The 25,011-nt window shown below is 37.1% G+C and overlaps 1 protein-coding gene across 4 annotated transcripts in view; it reads right to left on the bottom strand.

Annotated features, from left to right (window-relative positions):
* The window catches only part of LOC150081922 (protein PALS1-like), a 262,311-nt gene that overhangs the window by 108,199 nt on the left and 129,101 nt on the right, over window positions 1-25,011 (bottom strand). For all 4 annotated transcript variants that reach the window (XM_090378985.1, XM_090378986.1, XM_090378987.1 and 1 more), the window contains 2 exons: window positions 18,699-19,091; window positions 16,171-16,757 (listed from right to left, as the gene is read on the bottom strand). In XM_090378985.1, coding sequence (XP_090235111.1) covers window positions 16,171-16,757; window positions 18,699-19,091 — 980 coding nt within the window. The remainder of the gene's footprint in view (window positions 1-16,170; window positions 16,758-18,698; window positions 19,092-25,011) is intronic.

Genomic DNA, 25,011 nt, shown 5'->3' with positions numbered 1-25,011 from the left:
TCAAAACCTTCGAGCTACAATCTCCATGCATGATTGAGTGCCGCCACATATCGTTCGGCCAGTTTCTGCTTAACTCCGTGAAATATTTGCACCTGATAAAATCATGGGCAGGAATTTTACATCCTTCACATTCACCGAACTTTAATAATGAATATTTTTGGCTATGGCGTGTTTTAAAAGGTCGTGCTCACATAGGTAGTCATGTTCCTTAGGAGAATAAAGAATAACATTCAACTTTAGGTTCAACCACTTTACGAACTTGCTGTAGGCGAGTGTGGTAAACGAGTAGTAAATGAGTTACTAATCGTTTACTTTAACGTTCAGAACAAAGAGAACATCTTTGATATACCTTTGGTATAATGCAATTTCTGTAACCGTGTTTTATGGTACAATTAAGCCTGGGCCAGTGATGGCAAACACTGCAACTTTTTTGTTTCAAAAAAAAAAAAAAAAAAAAAAAAAACTGTATAACTATCCTGTATATAGAAAGCTTTCAGCCAACTAGGAGAAAATCCACACAGATATATAGGGCTTCCTCCACCAGCAAAGATTCAAGGAACACTAAGTCTACAACAAAAATATATCACAGCTGACAACCCCCAATATTCTCAGACTGCTCATCAAGCACTACAGCTACATCTAAAGAATTAAACATTCTCACTGGGCCACGCAGTCAAATACTAAAAATATACATAATTTTTCATTGTGAATGATGCTAGAAGTCATTACTTGGCCATTCGGCCTTCGTTGTGGCCTGTAAGACTTCTAGTAAGATCCTTCTGTACAAATCAGCAGCATTAAAAAAAAAAAAAAAAAAGATTAACATTGGGAAACAATACAGATGATAATTCTCTCTGAGACGAATTTCATATTATCTGCATTTCTGATACCTGCTTCAACTCTAAAGAGGAATTCATACTTGCAGAAAGTTCAACTGGCTACATCATATACTCAGATCCAGTCTAGCACATCACTGAGGTGATGCTGCCAATTTTGTTTAGCTCAAATGCGCTCACATTTTATCAGTTGTGGATTCATCCGGGTAAAGGAATTTAAAGCTATTTATTAACTGCAACTCAACCAATTTTTTTGAGTGTTATCTACCCTCCCCAGTCAAATCATTAAATTATCCAACACGCGACCAATTTATTACTGAATCAAATTCACCCCAATGTCACCATTATGATTTTAACCTGCCCCTTCCTATGAACCTCTAAAATATCAGCTTAACCAGGACATGGCAGTGGCAGGTCTAGCTCTAATCAATCCTCTCCCTGCTCAGAGCCAAAATCAAATTGGCCTTTTTTTTTGCCATAACTGAATTTATAAATTCCCACCCTGATACTTTAATTGTGGTCATCTGCCTCCCAACAGCATTAAAAAAAAAAAAAAAAAAAAAAAGATCAATTAGAAAAGTCATCAGTCCGATGTTTCTTGACATTCCAAAGTACATCTGCGTTGCGTCTTGCCTTCTATGACATCTGCTCTTGCAACCCTAAACCTTGCCATCATGCTTCTAAGAAACAATGGCTAAATTTTCTTGCAAATACTGCTGCCTCCAGAACCATATCAGTCTAGGTAAGAATACAAGCAGAATCCAAACCATATTGGACAATTTGGTCATAAACAGGAACTTAAGGAAACGCACACGAAATTCATATGACCGCACAGTCTGCACTAAAGCCAGAGCAAACTTCAAAGGAAACAAGTCACTATATAAGCACCTGCACCTGGCATACCCTTGATAGAGGGAGAACAGCTTATGCCAAGTGCTCATCAGCCTTTCCACAAAACTTGTAATCGGAAGCATGGCTTCAGTATTTTACTAAGACTCCAGACCTTCATGCCATTTCTTATTTTCACTGACGAGATTTAGTGTATTAGCCATATCAGGTTTACAAAAAGACCAGCTAATGAGGGCCATTAAGGCAATGTCTCCAACGATGACATCACGAAAGAAACAGTTCCAATTTGTGATCAGATGTGCAAGTCTATTTATTATCGATGGCTTCCTTAGAATTTTTAAGGGCCTGCTAGCCCATAGGTACCTTCCGTCCCAGTGTAATATCTATCAGTTCATGCAAATTCTCAAAATTCAGAGCACAAGCCAAGCCAATGCAGACTTCAGACTCATTGCCAAGGCATCCTGCCTAATAAACTACTGTTCCCAACCTTGCCTCCATAACTCTTACCGAATCTTCCTCAAATCCACTATTGCATAAAGAGTCGACACAATCACAAATCTGTTGGTCACTTCAACGGTTCTCAAAACCATTGAAGACAATGCTGAGATGACAATTATTTACCTAGATCTGAAGTCAGCATTGAAAGCCTCCTCTCATCTCTGTCAGGAATATTACCACACCGAGGGAGACATACTTGCCTTTACTCTAGTCTATGCTTACCTTCAAAATACACTATAGATAAGTAGGCTCCAAGAATTGTTCCTCAGCTGTGCAAGCAGGCGTTTCACTGAAGGAGTGTCGTTTGGCCTCTTTTTTACCGCTGTATTCCATATAGTTGTCACCTCTGTTCCTCATATTGTCTTGTCTACTATACAGATGACAAACCTCTTTGCAACTACTAAAGCTGAAGATGACGCACAACGCCTCGCCCACTACGTGAATGCCACCCACTGATTTGTCTCACTAGTTTTGGTCTTATCTTAAATCCCTTTTAAAAAAAAAGTTACATTTTCTCTCAAGAAAAGCTTCACCAACCATAATAGGAGCACCCCATTCCACAGGTTTTCTGACGCTGACCTAGAGTTCCGTCTTTGATCCCAAGTTTTCCAATCATATGACTCATCTACAAACAAAGATGTTCATAATGAGATTGTGAACAAAGTAACATTTGCTTCAGGTCGCTGATTTTAAAAGTACCATTAAATATGACAGGAGAATTATCCATCCTACAATCCTGTATGCAGTGGAAATTGTTTGTTTGTTTCGGGATTTATTGGGCGCATCGGCAACTATGGCCATAGTGCGCCAGTGGAAATTTGGATATCTTCTGCTTCTCCACAACCATGGGTAGCATCTTCTCAGATGAATATTGCCCGCTGATGTGGACTGAATACATTCCGAATTTGATCCATATTACACCAAAGCCTTACTATAGCAAAACTATTATCTACAGAGAATTTTTAAAAATTAAAAATAGTAAAATAAAGTAGGTTAAGATAAATTACTTTTGTATGTAGGTCTGTTTAAACATGTTGGAGAGATTATGAAATTAAGTAATACACATCGGTCTATATTAAGTGAGGGGGCGGGGTATTTTATCTTTTGTCTAAAATCGAGGAGAGTAGAGTATGCTTAGTGTCTTTTTTTTTTTTTTTTTGATTTGGTAGTTTTTGGCGCATCGGCTTCTGTGGCCATATTGCACCTCCCAAGGTTTTTGCAGTACTTTGATCCAAGCCCAAGGCGGGAATCGAACCCGCGACCTTTGGGTTGCCGGGCAGGTACTTTACCCACTCGGCTAGCCCGGTCGGCGGGTGTGCTTAGTGTCAAATGGCACCAGGGGTTTCTCCATCTCCGCGTAGTATACATTGTAGGTGAGAAACAGAACACTGTCAAAGGTTTAAAGGTGTATGGATTTTGTATGTGTAGTGTCGTGTACCGTTGTTCCTCTGGTAATTTAGCCGCTGGACCCCTAATTGGTCCCAACGTTGCCCACACTCCGCCCGGTGGAGGCAACACACAATCTCGAGCCCACATTCGTGGGCTCGAGATTGTGTGTTGCCTGCATCAAATGAGCTCAGAAAGGGCCCCAGTTCATTTTTTACTTAATCATGTATCCACGGTTCATTTATAAATAATTTTAATATAAATTTTTATACTCTCACAGTCATGTTTAATCTTCGTATTGGTGTAAATACTGTACTGTTAATTCTTACTCATACCTTTAATTAAATCAGTCTCATTCAACTTGCAAACCCCTGACGTTAGTCTTTAAGGGATTTTTTTTATGTATTTCTGTTCATCAGAAATACATACAATTAAGATTAATAATATTTAAGATTAATAATATTTTCCATAATTCATTTTCAAATCTTAATACGATTAAGATTTATGACATTTTCAAGTTTATAAGAATTTAAATGAAACATTACACTCTCGTCGAAGGTCTGCCTATGAAAACAAAGTAATATTACTTTTTTTTGCATAATTATTTGACTAGCTAACAATAGATTCTTTCCTAGATGGCAAAATGCTTTTCATTTATGCGTGCCTATTTGGAAATCAGTCAACGTTTCCACCAGTTACATGTTTCTATGCAGCCACCCTCTCCAGCTGCTGCAAACGTTGCACGTGTCACTACGACACGTTAATTGTCACTACAAATGCCAGGAATGTTATTTCGTAAGAAAATAACTCTGAAAATAAGCTTTATCACCATAGCTTTTCGTTCCATAGTGATCTTCGCTATCTGACATTCTTCAGTGATTTATCTGCGGGATAAAAAAGGTTACAGTTGAGTTGAGATGTTCCTTGCAACATTCCTTACGTCATGCCTCGCACAGAAGCAAATCAAATTTTCTAATGGCTTAGAAAAACAAAGCAAGGAACTACAGAGGACAAAATACAATATCACTGAAATAAGATTTTCATATAATCATCAAAACTCGCCAATAGCTTTTTTCATGAAAAAGGAATAATTGTGAGCATTAAACGAAAAATGCTATGGTAGTATTAAGTTAAAATGTACTTTGAATTCTCAGTAATTTCTTGATCTCTATTCTATTTGTAAATGCTAATATACTCAAATTATAAAACTAGATTTAATACTGAATTTATCTTTTAAATTTATCCAGTTTACTCTGATTATCTGCTGCTTCACAAGCATTGGCCAAACACTCACTGGCCAAAAAATTAGAAACCTTTTGCAATTGGCGTCAAAAGATATTCGACAGATAATTAAACATACGATATACAAATATAAGTTGTCACATGGTATGATCAAAGTTTCTTAAATATCAGATAAATACTGCACGCTTTCATGCGGGTTCTTAGTCGATCTGATCATGGGAAAGAGGTGTTCTTTCCGATTTTCAGTAAAGTGTTATTGTTGGAGCATGTTTAGCAGGAACCACAATTAAGGATTCAAAGGAAATAACTGGCGTGTCGAACAACCATCACGAAAGTATACAAAGAGTGGAGGACTAAGGCTGAATGCAACTCTAAAAGGAAGAAATAAGACAAAGTCGATACTCCAAGAAAGAGACCGTAGTAATTTGAAGCAAGTTGTGCGTCACAGTAGAAGGTCCAGTGCGCAGCAAATGCCTGCAAGTTTCAATTTATGCAAAGAATTGAACAATCTGGGATTTGGCAGTCGTATGCCTATAGGAAAGTCACCTCTTCCGGTAAAAAAAAAAAAAAAGATTCGGCTAGAGTGGTGCTACCAATGGCAAAACTGGTCTTTGCAAAAGGTCCAGTAGTCTGACAAATCTCGATTTACACTTTTTTGCACCAACAGTAAGGTATAAGTGCCAGAACGTCACGATTGTCTCGTGTTCGCCACTCAAGCAGCTGGTATGTTCTATTGGTACAGTCCGGGCACACTCACGCCGTTAGGCTGTATTACCTCCAATTAATATCTTTCTGTCGTATCAGGCTAACCTCAACAATACTTCACTTTACTCGAACTGAGATGGATTCTTTCAGAACGCAACTATCCATCGTACAAAAGTTGTATCTCGACGATTCTAGGAACATTCCCAAGATTCCCAAATCTATCCTACCTAATTCTCCAGATATAAATCCAATTGAGGTTTATATGTTGGAAAGGGCAGTTGGCTTGGAAATTCTCCGCCGATCACAATACAGCAACTGACAAAAGAATGGTCAAATCTGGAGCTAGACTCCTCCCTCAGACACTTTGTGGAATCCATGCTATGACGCGTAGGGCTGTAATTCAGGCAAAGGGTGGCCCTACTGGATATTGAATAATGGTCAGTAAATTTTTAGCCAATGAACGTATAATCACCAAAATAGCTTATATGTACGAAGAAGCATTAATAGTTTTACACTTTGGAATGAATTTAGCCACATATGGAACTCGATAAAAAGAAATTTTTTTTTATATATACTGTATTATGGTAGGCAGAGTTGCATATAATAAAAACGCATAATTCAAAAGCATATGGAAAGAATTCTGTGTTACTCATGAGATAAAGTAAATGTCTGTAAAACAATGTTATATAAAAAAGCTATTATAATACGATTTATCTCATTTCTTTTAATTGTATTGGCATTATGACAAAATGGTGAAGAGAGAGCAACGGTTTCAAATCACTAAGCAGAATAAACTAGCCTATATGAATAACAATAAAATAGAAGATTCCTATAAGAGTGAGAAAATCTTGTAATGTAAGTCGTCGACTAACCCAAAACTTCACATCGAGATGGCCTAAATTATTTTGTTTAACGAAGATATGACGTCCCCCATAAAAACACTCCGATTGTTTTGATGTGAACGTCTGTCAACAATATACAAGAATTTCCCCAGCAGGGACAAGGAGACGATTACCTGATTGCATAAACCAGTGGTTTGACCACACCTTGAGTATTGCATAGATGTATGGAAGAGGTAGAGCTGTTGGAACGGGTGCAGAGAGGGGAAACGAGATTAGTGAGGGGAACAAAATTTAAAGAAGATCGACAGATGAGGTTCCGCCCTCTTCCTTTTTTTTTTTTTTTTTTTTACTGATAACAGCTTGCTTTCTGGCATCATTGTCCGCTGCTAAACAATTTTTCTTAATACTGTAATAACAATGTATTGGTTCGCGATTTTCACGTTCTACGGTTTGAAAGCCCGCAATAAATCAGGGTGGAATCCTACTCCTATATTTCGGGCGGAAGGAATATTGTTCAAACCATTCACCGACGAATCCGAACCCGGAACTCTAAAAGAGTGTGTGTGTGTGGAAAGAACTTCATATCCATCGCTTGGCATTCTGATAATATCCTCCTCATGATTTCAATCTATAGGTTATTACTGGTATATAATAAGCTCTATAGGGTACCTCCTTGTACTTTCCAGGTGCCTCCTTCTTTCTCCAAACTAGATCTTTTACACAGTTATAAAAGATTATTCCTTCGTCTGCTGTTATACGTATCTCCTTATCAATTCGCCCTTCTTTATTTACTGCACTCCTAAATATCTGAAACTATACACTTCTATCTTCTTTCCCTCAATAAAGATGGAATAAATAAATGGAGAAAAGAAAAGGAATTTTATTCACACAGTTTGCCTGTTTTATGAAAAGAAATGGGTGCAAATCCTAACAGTTATTAAGTACGAACAGGCTTGGAGCAATCCATAGCCCGAAACTTGGAACAATCCGATGTGTGTGAACACTTTCTCTTCCCCCCGACACCAAGAGAATCAGTGTGGACGTTAAGCCCCTGAAGTCTTCATTGTTTTTGTAAATATTAAATTAAGTCCTCGGCTAGTGTTTGAAAGAACAATTCGTTTTTCATCGAACTGTCTTCTCCCACATCAAAACAATCAGGCTGCTAGTACATGTCATGGGGTTCATTCTGTCAAGGATATACAAGAATTTTTCAAGGTCCACTTAAGGGCGCAGCAAAAGGAGGAAAGATGCATTGCATACGACGCACTCGGGTCCACCCCGACACAGAAAGAGTAACCCCAAAACGTTTCTTAAATGGTTAAGATAATTATAACCAAAGAAAGGGCCCCGAAACAATGATGCACCCGAACTCCCAGATACTATTGCACAGAACTACTACACTAGTTGGCTGTCACTTTCCGAGAGTGATTGGATTGGTAGATAGAAATAGTGAACACTGATATACATATTCACAGCTACTGACCCTCAAACAGCGCACCCACGGGGGGATTACCTCTCCCTTCTTGTGTGCTATATTTTTACATTACACGTATATCAATCAAACAAACAATTTTCCTGTGTTTGTTTTCTTATGCTGTACTCTCCCTCCATCCCACAAAGGAGCATGAATGCTTGATCTACCCTTCACTATCATATGAAATTTATGGCATTTTTTTAACGATGTTGTATAAGCTTGCTTTCTTGCATCACTTTCCATTATTAATACTAATAATAATGGATTATTTACCATATTTCATAACCATTACATCTGGAGGAATGTGAATTTGCATTCAGTGTAAAACAAAATCAAGAGAGATCGATTCCAAATTACTAACCGTAATCAGCCACTCACAAGAACTAGTTGACCCTGCTCTCCTTCGCCACCTTAAGATGTTTCTCCAGTTCATTAAATGATAGAACATGCACTTTATCAACGATGAATTTACAAAGGAAAAAAAATAATAAGTCGCTAAATAGCAGCAGTCAAGTGCAGCAACACACAGCAAGGTTTACGAATTCATTTCAGTACTCTACACGATACAAGTCACTGAACTTCGAAGTTAACCTAGTTCGTGCAGTAGACCACGCAAATTCAAACTACACAAATGGGCACGGATTTATTACTCACGTGAATAGAGAGGGACATGAAACGAGATGTCAATGCTTTAAACAAAAGAGGCAACAAGACTGCACACATTTTAAAAGAAATGGTGTCTAAAATCGAAATTTATTTTTAAAAAAAAGTTATTAGTCCACGAGCGAAGATCGCACTTCGAATGTTCAAGGCCAGCCAGAGCCAATTTTGGAAGGCTAACAAAACTCACTAAAGCTGTAATAAAATATGTATTTTTATAATAATAATAACAACAAAATATGCATTTTGCTATTATTATTCTATTAATTCTTGCAGGTATGGGACACACGACAGACTTGACTAAGAATATACCTAGATGGGCAGGGGTGCACAAGACTAGTTATCTCCCGGGGTTGGGCCTTAATTAGCAGTCCCCCATATATATATATATATCTCGGTGTAAAGTTTCATATTAGGAAGTATAAGAGAAATATATTTAAAAAAGTTTCTATTTCCATAAATTTAACAATTTTAATTCAAGATAAATTACATACAAATATCGCAAGAAAGCTACGAGTTATTTGTATAAAAAGAGAATTAACATTCTGAAATAATTATTTTATATTAAATAAACACATCCATTTCTATAAACTAAAAATAGCATATGTAGTTTCAGATAAAATTAAACTTTCCTATGCTTTTACTGCAAACATCTGAAATGTCTGCCAGCAGCAATTTTATGTTCAATACTAATAATAATTATATTTAAAATTCTTTCCTGTTTCCTATTTGATTGTAAATAATTTTTTTTTTTTTTTATCACCTAAGTTTCGAAAAGATCTTTTTCCGGATGTAACTGTTACAGGCATCGCCAGAAAGATTCTTGAAGTTATTGAAACATGTTTATAAGGATAATTTGAAAATAAATACTCTAAAATGCTTTGGTATTAGGCTTAATGTAAGTTAAAAGAACTTCAGATTCTTCTCGTGTAATATCTGATAATTTAATTTGAAAATCCATATATTTAATTTTTGTTTCTCTACTCATTGTTCATAATGAATAAATGTTATTTAAAATTTTAAAAAGTTCTATTATGCATGTATAGAGGTTGACAGGGTTGTTAATGACAATAATGGTAGTGTGCTACTGCAACTGGATCTAGAAAAGTTGGTCAGATGGGCTGAGAAGTGACAACTAAAGTTCAACATTGACAACTGCAAAGTACTGCATATGGGTAGAAGTAACCCCAGAGGAACGTAAAGTTTTATGAGCAATGCAGACAGGCTCCCAGAGTAGGTCATGAGGTATTGTCAATGATATACAGCAATTTTGCTAGCAGGAAAAAGGAGATGATTATCCCTTTGTATAAGGCAATGGTCAGGACTTCAGTACTGCGTACAGGTCTGAAGGAATCATTTTAAGAAGGATGTAGAGTTGCTTGAGCGTGTACAGAGAAAGGCAACAAGATGGTGAGGGGAGCGAAGGGGTCCTCGCAACAAGAAAGGCTTAAGTTCTGCAAATTGCAACAGCTGGAGACTAGGCACCTGCGAGGTTATCTGATTGAGGCGTATTAGGCCTTGAATGGGTTGAGCGCACTGAATTCTGATGGGATTCTTCCGCTTGCTCAGATTACGAACCTGAGGGGGGGGGGGCATAAATTCAAATTTAGGAAAGCCAGTTATAGAATAGATATGTGGAAATTGGCCTTTAGCCAGCGGGCTGTTGATTGCTGGAACAAATTTTCATCTATCATTGTGGAATTTGATAGCTTAAATAAATTCAAGGAGGAACTTGATAGCTTAAATAAATTCAAGGAGGAACTTGATAGCTTAAATAAATTCAAGGAGGAACTTTTAGAGGGAATGGATGTGTGAATTTTTTTTTGGCTGATCCTACATAATACGTTTACTTTCTTGCATGACATTGCCTCTACTACTACTCCTTCTATAAGATTTGCGAACGGTACGTTGATGTCGGAAAGAAATGATATATATTTCTTGAACAATGCTGAAAAAAAAAGTTCGCAATTTCTAGAGATAATTTTGCGGCGTCAATCATGACCAAATTTAAGCTATGAGCAGCACAGGGTACGTAAAATGCTAGAGCTGTGGTCGGCGTGTGACCCGCCAGCATGATTTGGTTGACCCGTAGCCGAACATTTGTAATTCATTTAATAAAATTAAAAATCCGCGAAGCACTTTTAATTCCAGCACCTTGAAAAGCATGGTTGTAGTATGCGGCGGCGTGTTGTATTCCCGATCGTTGATATCGATACGCAAGCGTGTAGCACCCAAAATTTAAATTGCCATTCTATCTGCATTAGCATATCAAATCATGAATGCTAATATTTTCGTGATTTAAAAAAAAATTACCAAAAAGCTGTTAATCCTTCTCCGTTGTATCCGAAATTGAACAACAAAATCTAAAAAATTCTATAAAATTTAATTTTATTTTTTGTATTGTTATTTAAATGTATAAATCGTATAATTATAGTTACTTGTTCTTCGTGACTTAAAATTGGATGTACAGCTAATAATTACATAATATTTGCTCGATTTCAATGTAATGCATCTTAAATTGTATTTATTTTTTTCACCAATTACAGAAATAATTTCGTTCTGTATTATATAGTTTATATATATATATATAGTTTCGTTCTATATATATATAGTTTTGTCACTATTACCAACAATTTCAACTATAAAATCGCGTCATCCAATTATCTTTAATGCAAATCGGCTGTGTCGCTACTCTTGCTGCTCTCTTATGTTTGTCCCTCTGTTCACCTTTTATCTGTTTTTGTTTTACATATTTAGCTTCTTTCCTTTTACCTGACCATTCCTTGTCTGAAAGGATCCATTGTTTCCGTACATCTCAGGTAACGGGGGGGGGAGAATTTGCAGGAAAAAAAAAGGGTAGGGATATCCTCCATATGCTTGTTAAAAAGTTCGAAAAGTGAATGAACTGTTAATCTGGTACATTTTTTAAATTATGATTGCTTCCCCTTTACAAACTGTTCTCTATTTCGGAAACAGATGATGGTCAGAGAGAAAACTAACTACCGAATTGAAAACTGGAAGGTAGGCCATAAGATGGAGGCTTGCTTAGGCCTTTATGCCAAAGGTGATCGAAAAAATGTCGCCGGCCTATAGTTCCTTAACTGTTTTTCATATAATTGTTTAAAGATTACTGAAATAAGCTAAGGTATCAACAAGTGCAACTTTGCTCACCAGAGGCGTTACAAGGGTATAGCAAGATCGTTCCCGGACAAAGGCGCTAAATGAAGTATATTGGCGATCGTTCATCATTTGAAAGGTTTCCAGGGTGGCTTGCGGTTGGATTTTTCAGTTATTTCGAAAAGGGTTGCGTTAAGTGCAATAGGTTGATAACTGAAATGGAGGGATTTGTTACCATTATGAAAGGCTTTTAAGTACAAGATAAAATGGCAGTATAATAATAATAAAATTTTTTTTAAAAAAGTGAAACAGAACCGCAGTTAGCTCTGGAACAGATTAAAAACAAGTGGAGAAATGATATTCAGAGATAACCCGAACAATGTCGATAGAGAATGGTCCAAGTCTATTCAGATTTTTCTAATCTATTTCTGTTTTTTAAAAAAAAAAAAAAAACACATCCCATTGAAGAATTAAGGAGAATTAGTAAGATCATCAACCCAAAAGTAATAGATCACGGTATATGAGGCGGAAGTATGGACGTACATAAATTTACGACAAATAATTTTGTCGAAACACCAAGATGGCTGAAACTACCCTTTGGATAAGAGAAACGTTTCCTGCTTTTTAGGACCTTTCAAAATGAAGTTTGATTTCTTAAAAATATTGCGGAATTTAACAAAGACAGAAAATGATGCAGCAACTTTTGATGCAAGCCAATTGTAATATGCCTTATTCTCATAACTCGAGCATATAAAATACAAATTATTTTTTTATGCTTAAGAAGCAGCCTTGACACAAATATGGAAATGCACAGTTTAGAGTTCTAAAGGTTAGGGTGGAATAGTAAATAAAAGAATTCCTGCCTATAAGGATAATTTGAGAGTCATGATTTGATCAAATATTTAAAACAGTAGCTCAAGCAAAAGGGAATAGCAATCACTCAGATTATTTGGCATTTTGTAATACCAAAGAGCCTTAAAATGACTATAGAATAGAGGTTCTACTTGAGAAGAGAATGAAACGGTAAGGTACAATCAGACAGCTAATTTTAACTGTGTACTCTGAAGAGCCACTGGCGAAGGACAGATCAATCTAACCAAAAGTTATCGTTAGAACCGTCTCGTATATGGGTACTTAAATGAACAAGTTGTACAAAGTCTTTAAACTAAAGAGCAAAAGCCTCAGCATCATTACCAATTGTGCCTATACAACTAGAAAAGTTAAGCCGACTGAAGCGGTAAGCATAATCACCAAAGAAAATTCACTATTAGGGAAAGTTAGATCGAAAAAAGTTTCAAAGAGAAAGTGGTGAAATGCTTGTCGAGGTGGTGAAGTGACACACAACAGATTGGAAAAGTTCAATTTAACAAGATAAATCTCATCATTATCAATGTTTTATACATACTGTAACTTGGAGAATGGCTTTCTCAGGCATTTCTTAGATCATCTCGAATACAGATCAGTATTTATTTTGTTACAGATATCCTGTCAGGCGGAGGAACCACACTAATATCACGGAGGATGAGCGAATACGTTTTCATAAGACTAATAATGCTTCAAGGCGTGTGCTGCAATAGCGATCTTGCCGGGAATGACGAAACTTGTTTACAGGGATTGGTAGTGACATAGCAGTGTTTGCTACAGGTAGGTTATCAATATCACCAACTAAGCAAGTTTACAATCATGCGATTGAGGACCTGCAGTTGAACAACTTATAAATCGAACACTCACAAAATTATCCAAGCGAAAACATGGAAAACAAAGAAGTGCTGTTATACTAGCATTTTTCCATTAATATTATCAAGTATTATATTTTTAGCGAAAGAATGTTAGTAGCTTAATGATTCCCCCCACACGCACACCACGTTGAGGTGTTGGAAGATAACATGAGCGACAATTGCTACGATAAAAAAATAAAATCATTTGAAATAAGCAAAAGCTCTTTTTTTTTTTTTTTTTTTTTGTGATCCAGACAATGGTTAGAACCTATACCCAGTAGTGTACGTGGGTTGAAGGTAGAGAACGCGGATGCCCTTGATCACCTGGTCAGTAACTGGAACTCTACGCGAATACATACGTGACGCCTGCTTCATCTAAATAGACGGAATGGTTGGGCAGAAGATATTTCTTGATTGGATTGAATTAATGTAGATGGTAATTTTCAGGAAGTGCATACAAAGGAAGGCGGTTCGAAGAAAATAAGTAGAAGGAATAAATGATCAAATTAGTTCGACGCGTTTGGACTTCAACTGTTAATGAACTTTTGATTAGTCGAAGCAGGTGTGTCGGAGTGGTTTGGATGAAAAAAGTGGTATTATAGATGCTAATTTAGAAGAACATGCTCGTGGAAACATTTGTATAAAAAGTATACAACAGAAATTTAACATCTGTGTGATAGTGAGTTTGTAAGCCAGCGTTCATTAGCAATGACTGCCCTGGTTAGAATAAAGCTTAAGAACTTCTGGTGGTACAAATCAAGATATGGGGAACAATATTCTACGGTAGGGAGAATTTGTTGTCAGTAACAGTTCAGAAGAAAAGTAACATCGATCGAGAAAGAAAAACCTAGTGCTTTTATTTATTTATTATTTTTTTGGATATAGAAGAAGTAATTTGTAATATGCTTTTGCCAAGAAAATTTAGAAGTCGATTTTACCTTCAGTAATCTTTTCTACAAATCTGAGTGCTGTTTTTGATGAGCAGGGAGGGGGGCAGCACATATTTTTGGGAGCAATGGGAGAGGACTAGGTCTTGACAGAATTAAAGTTAACTGACGTTTTCTCCTACTAGAGATCAGCATTTAAGGAACTAATGCGGATATAAGATATTAGTTGGAACTGTTACATGAATAGCAGAATGGTGCAGTTTCTCAAACTGCAAAGCAAAACGCAGGGCACACTAAAGGGTATACGGCGACCCTTCCCGCCGTTGCGAAGATTTTTTACAATGATTAATTTTTACCAATTTTCGCCGTTTAGGGGGCGCCGGCTCCCCCTAAACCTTGCCCCCCTAGGCCAGTGTCTACTGCCCTTACCCTAAAGCCGCCTCTGGCAGAATGTAGTGTACTATTTTCTCACCTAAACAGCTCTGCATTGAAATATTTTGGAATCATACGAAATTACACAACTTGGTCAGATGACCTTGTTCTTGGACTTGTGAATTAGAATGGCAAAAGTTAAATGATTGCGCAATTAATGTATGATTGTAATTTATAGGTATTTGTGCCCTTCGTTGGAACACTTGAAAAAGTATACTATCATCAGTAAAACCATGGACAAAATTTCGAGTCAATGGAAGTTAATATACGGGAGAAAAAGAGTGGGCGAAAGACAGAAGTACAAGGAACTCCAGCATTATTTTGGAAGTAAAAAAAAAAAAAGGGCATCTATCAAACGCAATATGCATGTCAGAGAGAAAAACTACCGAAGTGCAAAAAACACAGATGGTAGTCATACGATGAAAGCATGTTTATAGGGCCCTTATTCTACACACGATTTATAATAATAATAAAATACACGCTTAGAAGTGTTGAAATAATCGAGTTTCTTCGAACATTTCCCTGAAACTGTCTACAACTGAGTAACGTAAGCCAAACTATTACCAGTGGATCGATGCTTATGAGATATACGTATATTGAATCATAGAAAGTAATCATTATTCACATGCTGCGAACAGCAATTACAAAACGATGCACTGTAAGAAGAGTTCACATTTTCATAATGTGCTTAAAAAGTAGGCACAACAATTCCGAAACATTTCGGAGGAAGCCTGACCTGTTACTATTCTCAAAAAATAAGCCAATAAATAAATAATGCTCATTACGCTAGAACTGGAAAATCTGGGATTTCAACTACAATAAGGTTTTCTTCTGTCCATGCCGTTCTCGGAAGTCCAGGAATCTAATAAAGACCCTGGAGGCTTATACCTATCGCGCAAATCACATCGCTTTATGCAATGCTTTATTTAGAGTTAAAATTATTACTCCATTCACCAATAGCAGCGGTAGATTCATATTTATAAAGTGTTTTCACTGCGAAATTTCGTTTTCCTTTGGAGTACGTGTCCAAACAGCGATAACATTAGATACAAGAGGGGGGCCGATGATCACCGTTCGCTCTTGTGTTGTGAGATTAGGGATGTACATGCTTAGAATAAGATAACTGTATGAAATTCTAATTAAATTAAGTGGAGTTTGGACCTCCCTATAAGGCGATCGTATCGTTAATCTGATGGAAAGTTTCAAGGCAGTATAAGAGTTGGTGATTGATAGATTTTTACATCACTTCGACGAGTTGAGGTAAATGAATGGGGCGATAATTGGGATGTCACTGTGTTTTTGTTTTTTTTTTGAATTGGTTAGATATGACAAAATTTCAGGTAGAAGGGGAAAACACCAGTGAAATAAGTGTTAAAATGAGACTGAAAACAGGAATTAACTCCGAAATACAGTACTTAAGAACCTAGGGACTTCCTAACAACATTTTTGTCAGAAAACCAGAAAAATTAAGCCATTATACCCTACAAACAATAGAAAACAATTTGATTTTCATTTTTACCTTACCTGATATTTTCGTATCCTTTCTAGTTGTTCTTCACTAAGACTCATATCTTTATTAAGTTCTCTACTTTCCACACTAACTCCATCTAGTGGCACTTTCGGATAAAATCCACCATTAAGTTGAGGTTTTTGGTTGGGTGAATTATGATTAACTTGAAGATCGGTAATTCGAGGTGTCGGAGGTGTGTCCAGAGGTCCATTAGTTAATTTGGTTTCAGTTTCCGAAAGATAAGTTCTATCACTTCTACTTGAATAGGGATAACTATCCTGAGCACTTCTCCGTCCATTTTGAAGTTCACTATTCACTCCAGGAGGTTTGGGTGGGGGATATCGTGGAGGTGTTTTTGTAACAGCCACAAATGTTTCAGGTACATCCACGGCCATCTCCCTATGACGAAGTCTTTGTAGTTCCATCATATCGGGATCACTGACTGATTCGCGCACAGTTACACACCTTTCATCGATACTACTGAGACCAGGAGAAGGGCAAACTGCTGGAACTTCGTCTTGTGACCTTTGGCCTTCGATTCTTTCGTCTTCGGAATAGCCTTGAGTAGAATCAGATAGGTCAGCAACAGCGCGAAGATTACCTGCAACAAAACGAAATTAAAAAATAAATTAAGAGGCACATAACTATGACAGTCATTAATGGGATCACTGAGAGGAGAGTTAGATTATGGAGAGAACTATTACCGAGTATAAATAAAATTTCCTGTTTATACTCCGGAATGACCACAAAGGAGTTCACAAGATAGACAGCCAACTGTTCAAACTTTTGCGATACCGCGATCTCCTGAATAAAACTAAGTTGGGCAAGAAATGAGTATACCATTAAATTTTAATCTGAATATCAGATTAAGTTGTGACTCAATGATTGAGTCGTTGTTGTTTGGTTTTTAGGAGCATTAGCAAATAAGGCCATATTGCTCCAGGGATATGCGGTGGTCATTTCCTGACTTTTCCGCATCCTCCGTATTTGGTGGCTCACGGGCTCGAACCCCGCTCTAATCAAGAAGCATGTGCTGCGCACTGCTGCTCTTGCCCATCTGGCTATGGAGGCGCCAATGATTGAGTCAACTTTATAAAATAAAAAATAAATAAAAATAACTGTTGCACTGGAAATGAAAAAGTAGCATAAAAAACACGAGGAAAAATTTAAAATGCAATTTGCTACCCAAAGTAGTCAATACGAAAAATAAATATTTAATTTTTGGGTATACTCTAGAACGGCAACATAGGGTCAGAAGAATTTACAAGACAGACGGAATAAAGGAACGTCCCCTTATTTAGCAGTCATGTGAACAGAACCACGGCCAGTTCAAACTGGTAGACACCTCGCATTTGATCATTCAACTACGGTGACCATATCCATTTCAACAAATTCACATTTGCTATGTAGATGGAGTTTTCGTTACCGACCGATTTTTAAGGGGAAGAGGGGGAGGGATTAATTCGGCAATGGAAATTTCTAGTTTTAGAACAACACCGATATTTAAATCTTCGAAGTACTCCATTAGAGTTCGTTGTGAATACGTATTTCTTTAGCACTGCTCTATAAAACGTGATTTAAAAATATTAAAACAGTAGCAAAGTAAGATTCAAACTGCTCATAACTTGAGATAAAATCTGCCGATTACAGCTCCAATTTATCACCTATATGCAAGGTTTTTGGTAGTCACCCAGAACTCTTATAATTACAATTGCTTTGACAATAAAATTTGCAGCTACCAATCCTCCCCTTGCGGTAGTCAAGTTCATTTTAGCGTATACTGAACTGAGCTAAGTTAGCCTAACTATTGGTGAGGTCAAGTGACTTTACGCAATCATTAATTAAAATTAACAATTCGGATATCACCGTGACCAATTGATGGTTATCATCCTTCAAGAAAGCGTAAAACTCGAATACATACCAGTTACAGATGCCACTCATCGTGAAAGGTTATAACACCTTAAATCGTCTGAGAAAGTGGCCGAAGCATAAAATAACGGACTCGTGCTCCAATCTGTGTTATTTTCAACTTATAGAAAATAATTCCTTTACTACACAAACTGAATTTCTGGTTACCTATAAAAGTTCCAGTTTAGAACAGTTGGTCACATTTCTATCTAAATGTATCACTGATAGCATTAATTGTTAACTTTTGCAAAAGCCCTTGCTTAAATTGGCTGCAACAGATACAGACAGTAATTCGAATAGATATACTTTATAAGCTAAAAATTAAAGCAATAATTTGCTATTCATCAATCAACAAAATCTTGAACCGCAGAGATGTCCAAGATTGTTCCTACAGAATGTAAGAATTTCGTCTAAAGGATAGCTTTATTGTAATGGAAGAAAAAAAATTGAATATATAATTTTTTTTAAATGGAATAATCAGGTATAATCTAATAACCGAACTCCTAAGTCAACTGAAGACACATTCGCAAGCATAATACTTTTTACAGCATTTCTTATTTATGAATGCAATACTAAGTTCAGACTTCTGAAAAAGGTAAATGTTAAATATGTATGCAACCATTCAAATCCTTACCGTCAGCTTCTATTTCTTGTTTGAGTTCGAGTTCCTGATCAGCGTCTGGCGTGGTAACGTCGCAATGCCCGTTCACTCCTAAGAACGGATGCTGCTCAGCCCGAAACTCGATTGGCAATACCTCTGTAGGTCGTTTCGACTTTTTGACTCGTTCAAGAGTGGCGTTTTGGATATCTGGCACCGACGTGACGTAGATGGGGTTGTTTTCGATCACACCCCCTAATTCTGGGCTACTACTATGAGGATATTGGTTAAGTTCTTGAGAAAGTTTAGTCATATCCACTGGTTTGACTTTCTTGAGGGCAGAGAGGCGTTCCAAGCGCTCGCGGGCTTGTTGCTCAACGGCAATAACGAAGGCATCTTGCACATTGACGTTCTGGGCCAAGTCCAGAGCTGGAAGGGGAAAAAATTAAACACCCATTAGTTCTTTAACATACAAATATATACAATATTAAAAAGAGAACAATTCTCAAACTATCAAGACCATGTAATACTGATATGGACTATTCCCAAGGTTTTATGTACATGCCTATGTGTAAATTTTAGAAGAGTATCCTTTTATTGCTGAAAGGAAATTTGGCTGCCTGCGTATTCATCACGCAATCCTTGCTCATTTGAATGACCCTGACTGAAATGCTACATTTTGGAAATTTTAATAAAGGTACAAAGAAATTTTGGGTGTTTTTCAATCATTTTAAATAAATAAAATAAATAAATAAATTTCCTGTTTATACTCCGGCACGACAACCAAGTCAGTAGAGTTTACAATAAATCGTCAATACAAATATTTATCGTATTTAGTAGTCACGGGCTTGAACCCCGGGCCACTCAAGGAACGCGTGCCATGCACTCTCGCTCCTGACCACTGGGCTACGTCAGGATTTTGTCTTTACAATCAGGTTCCTCACGCTGCAAACAAAAATCCCAGCAATACAGGAGAATAACCCTACTCAATCCGCTTTAGATCAGTAACTGCAGCCCCCGCTTGAAGAGTCCTTTAAACTGTGAAGAATTTTCACCACAGTCTTCTCCAAACAAGTAACAAACCCACTATAAATAAAATAAAAATAAATTTTCTGTTTATACTCCGGGACGACCAAACGGTCAGAGGAGTTCACAAGATAGACAGATTACAAGAAACAGCACCGTATTCAGTAGTCACGGGCTTGAACCCCGGTCACTCAAGGCATGTGTACTTATGCACCCGCGCGCCTGACCACTAGGCTACGGCGGCCTACCAACCTTTTGTCGTCTGCTGAACCACCATTGAAATTTCTAAACATCTGGCGAAACATAAAATATAGGTAGAATATGAAAATAAGAATTACCACTGAACTTTCACTGTAAATAACCTTTTATTCAGTCTAAATCATATCATTATGACTTCACAGGATAAAAGTTCTTACCATGCTACCACAGTCTGTATTAAACAATGGCATACTTTCCTTGACTTCTACCTTAATTTCTACTGAAAGCTACAGTTTTCCTTCTTAGAAGGAAATGCCTGTAGGGAGATCATAAGACGTTCCAGGAAATGCTTGACATGACTATGCAAAACCACCCAGAAATTTAAATAAGTCACATGTAGCTTGCCAAACTACACTTGGGTACCCCTGCTATACAGTCACTAGGAATAAAAAGTTAACCCTTCAGGTCTTTATTAGCAAAGAGAGGGGGGAAGGCTTCCACCCCATAATGAGGGGCTCTTATCAAACATTCTGGACTCTTAAAACGACCGAAAATGTTTGGAAATCAAAATTATCGAGTTGGACTACTTCAGGATCGGAAATTCCCAATAGGTAGCCGGTGTAGCCGAATGGTCAAGCGTGAGTGTACATTAAATACACGTACTTAAGTGACCATGGTTCAAGCCCGCGCGCCACTAAATACGGTGCTGTTCTGGTATTCTGTCTATCTTGTGAACTCCTGACTGTTGCTCATTGCCCTCTTTATGCGTGGTCATCCCAGAGTATACAGAAAATTTATTTCTTGTGCAACAACTCGACTGAATCTGCAATTGCTCAGGCTAATTCGCTATGAATAAAATCTGCTATACAGAACCTTACGTGTTGTTCACTGTTTGCCCTCTTTATGGTGGTCTTCATAGTCAACGTATGGTGTAAACAAATGACAGGTGAAACATGGCTGGTAAATTCTTTTTCAGTTTCCTGATGGAATACGATGCAATGCATATTACCCGCTGTGCGGAAATTTGGTGGTGTCAGAGTAGACTTAAAAGAAGACTATAAAAATAATAAAACGATTTTTTTTTTTAAATTAGGAAATAGTGAGTACTGTATAAATTTATAAACTGAAGTAATGAGAACTTAATTTTACATATTTCAACAGTGTTACTCTTATTGGTCCCTGTTTTAGGCAGGAGGAGCTGCTGCTTTCATCCTCACTCTCGTAGTTTCGTTATCCATCTGCCCCTCAGCCTCTCTTGAAAAGCCTCCCACTCTTAACCTCTTGTATTCACCTGTTCATTCCCTACTCACGTCACTATTTGCAGGACTGTCCTTTCAAATGCATGGTTTGGAGAGGGACAGCCCCCCCCCACACACACACAAAAGATCATCCGCATCCTCGTGGCAAGGGATGGAAACCAGCTAGCAACAGCAACCAGGTAACTGTTGCTGGCTGGTTGCAAAGAGGGCAGTCATTCATGCCATTGATATCACATACATGACTGGCTATGCCGGATTGCTTCAGCACAGACAATATGGCAGATTATGAAAGTATCTTCAGTACCGCTCTAACAAGAGAATACACATTACAATGTCCAGTCTATATAACTCGGTGTGTGCATAAACATACATACGAAATTATTACTTTATTTGGGCAGTGGCGAAAATATCGCTGCTATAAGCGCAGGAAATTAAAAATAAAAACGTTAACTGCAGCGTAAAAATCTATATTTTAATTCTTCCTGAATTATTCAGGAAAAAATACAGCAAATATCTTACATACCCTGTCTATGATGGGCTAATAGAGCAAGTGACAAGCTCAATAACAGGTTTTCGTAACAGCGAATCTGAGCAGCAGTCGGAGCTAGTGCGCAAGGAATGCTGGGAATTTGTGGCACTAAAGTACAGGATTACCACGCATATTTTGTCCCTACAACTTAAATTTATTTTATTTCATATTTTTCGCCCCAATCAGAACTGCGCCCCGTACAGCACTGTAACTGAGCATTTATACATCACTGCAATTTTTAAAATTGTAAGAAATAAGATTTCAAAATTATTATTTTTTTAATTGTGACAAATTCAGCGTATTAAAATTTCTCGTCACAACTGAAATGACAGTAATTTAACCTGACCGTAGGGAATTTTTCAAAACTATTTTTAAAATCTGGCAGCATATTTATGTGACGTAATACCCCGTTCGAAAACTTATGTAAACATTCACGAAGGGAGTTGATGTCGCACTGAACAGCAACCTTTCTCCAAATATTGAGTGTACAGAGTTCGAAAACTTTGTCTGGATAGTAACGCTATTCGGAGACAAATAATAAATTCAGTCTTAAATTAATTTAATCTGCTTTAAATTGGTTACATCAAAACAGATTAAGAAAAGGTTCGATGTTACAATTCGGCGCAGTTACATATTTCCTACGCAAAATATTTCGGTCGTGATAATACCTATTGTAACATCTCTGAAGTGAAAACACTGCACGCGTACAGCACAAAGTAAAAACAAGTGAGTAACAAATCTTGTCCAGTGGACTGTAAAAGCATAATACACAAAGGCGCCAAGAACTAATAATACTGGATAAACAGCAGTGAGCCCCTCTAATTCTGAATACACTATCATAATACATGAGAAATAGAGGGCGGGAAGGAATGGTCCCATTTCATGCTCCCATTTTCACACGCAAAGACCTTGGTAATCTCCCCTTAGAGACCTTGTGGGATTACCAAGGTAAGGTAATTAGAGGGGTAGGATTAAACTGCAGGGATCTAATCCATCTATGGTATCAAGAGACACGTTGAAATCAGGGCCACAAAAAAAATAATAAATAATAATAAAATAAAATTGATATAGCGATCATATGATCCTTTCTTCCCTCCTTCTGAGATTGGCTTACTGAAGAGTAAAAAGCTATTAAAAATACTGTCTCCGATGCGATTGGAATCCGACAAGTCGTGAACCCACTTATACTGCCACATCCTCATTAAAATGACACTAAGCTTCTATCGGAATGATTCCTGTCAATTTTTCATCAACACGGGAATCTTATTTACACAATATTCCTGTTTGACTGCCATCTTCTCTCTGCTGAGTTGCATAAATTGCCGTATGTGCCCACAGGGAAAGACGTTTGAGGAAATCTCACCTGGCGTGACAAGTCGAATAACATTTCAGTAACCATGGGGTGAGGAATTTTCCTTGGCAATCTATTTCATCTTTGACAGGAGGAAACTAAGAAAGCTGCTTACGAGGGGAAGGGGGTAATCCTTTGAGTACGATAACAAATACACTCAATTCCAGGAAATATTGATACAATAATACAATTACAGTAATTGCACAAAATATAGGAATTGAGAGTCATTAAAGGTCAGGAAGTAAAATGGTTTGAGTAAAATGTTGCACAGAATTCATTCATAAATTTTGAGTATCTGCGTTTACCGGATACACAAAAGAAATAATAATAATCATAAAATAAAATAGCCCAATATGATATTGACTGCAGAGTCATGACCTTGTTAGTCAGCTGCATTATGTCCTGCCAACCTGAAGACTCTGAAATTTCAATTAGCGGTACTGTTAGATTTCATACAACTGTCGTACACATGATCAAGTCCCTTTAACGCATCAATTTTCACGTCATGTCCGAATTTCAGGAGACACCAGGAAAACTATTCCTAAATTCACCAGGTGTCGTGCAGTAGCAATTTGAGATCCGCGAAGCGCATCGATTCCTAGTAAATTTGCCGATTGTCAGAAGATGGGAATCGGAGGATTTCTTTAAATTGCTCTGTGAAGGTCTTAAGAACAGGCTCAAGTCGCGTGACAATGTATTATTTAAACTCAAAAGGAAAGATTAAGGACAGAGAAGAAAAATTACGCGTATAAAGAAAAACAAAACTTTCTCCCAATCCGGAAATAAGTACTCTTATAAAGAGACGAAAACAAAAAATGAAATCCTAACGAGTTCCAATCCCATTTGACAACTCACTTAAAACATTTTCTGCTACCTGCACTTTCAGGAATTCACTTTTATTCAAAGCCCACGTTCACTGTGAATGCACAAGTGAACAAGAGCGATGACCGATAGCCTTCCTCTAGCTTAACCAAATTCCTCAAAATTAGGACAGCCTGTCATTTAAAATGTTTCTTTGTCCCACATCGCGTATCAGGAAGTTATCAGAAAGCTTTTATGCGATCAGTAGCTGACCAGATACGTACAATACCCTGTTATCTAAACGCAAACACTTGACTTCCTTTTATTACCATTCAAGACATATTTTACTATCAACATTCCTCACCTGCTATTATTATAAACTCCAACGTGATTTGGATTCTGTTACATGTCAACTTGCTCTCAGCGAGAAGGGTGAATGAACATAATTCTCAAACATGGCATCTAATCGTTTATCCACTGGAACAATATGTACCAGAAATGAACGGATGTAGTCTATGGCCATAACAGATACCTATCGGTATCAAAGATTCCACCTCCAAACCGCTGGAATTAAGTTAATCAGAAAATAGGAGAGATATTCCTAAATAAATCTGTATTGCATTGCAATAATAGGACCTTTCAGGGCCAATAGCCAAGGATTTAACATAAGTGAACAAACACTACTTCTCACAAAATTGTAGAAATTTTTTTTGTTGTCATCTAACTCTATTCACAGCTGGTTCGCAGCACTTTTTTCTGGATGAAAACTTTCGAAAATGTCCCCATCTGAATGGATATAAAGAATAATTTAGATTGCATACATTTTGATAGAAAGCACTGAATGAAAGTTAACCAAAATTTAGAATACTCATTCTCCATATTATGGAGATAATTTATGCTAGTATTGAAGACGAATTCATGGCCAACCTTTACCCACTGTAAAACAACCAGCATGCTCGGAAGTGAGAACTGAAGACAGTTTCCTTTTACGAGTATTACCAAAAGGTCTACTACAAAATTCACCATTGTTTCGCAAACAAACTTTAACATAAAAATAAGTATTAGTATGGTATTTAACTAATAAAAATTAGTATCAAAATATATTAAACTGTTAGTTAAAATAATTTATTTTAGAATTATACAGACGCTTTTTTTATTAATGACGGAAAGAATAATTTCATTTAT

The sequence above is a fragment of the Mastigoproctus giganteus genome, chromosome 8 (assembly GCF_048544385.1).
Source record: "Mastigoproctus giganteus isolate SK-2022 chromosome 8, ASM4854438v1, whole genome shotgun sequence".
Taxonomy (NCBI): Eukaryota; Metazoa; Arthropoda; class Arachnida; order Uropygi; family Thelyphonidae; genus Mastigoproctus; species Mastigoproctus giganteus.
The sequence above is the reverse complement of the archived record's forward strand: the minus strand, read 5'-3'. Positions and strand labels throughout refer to the sequence as shown.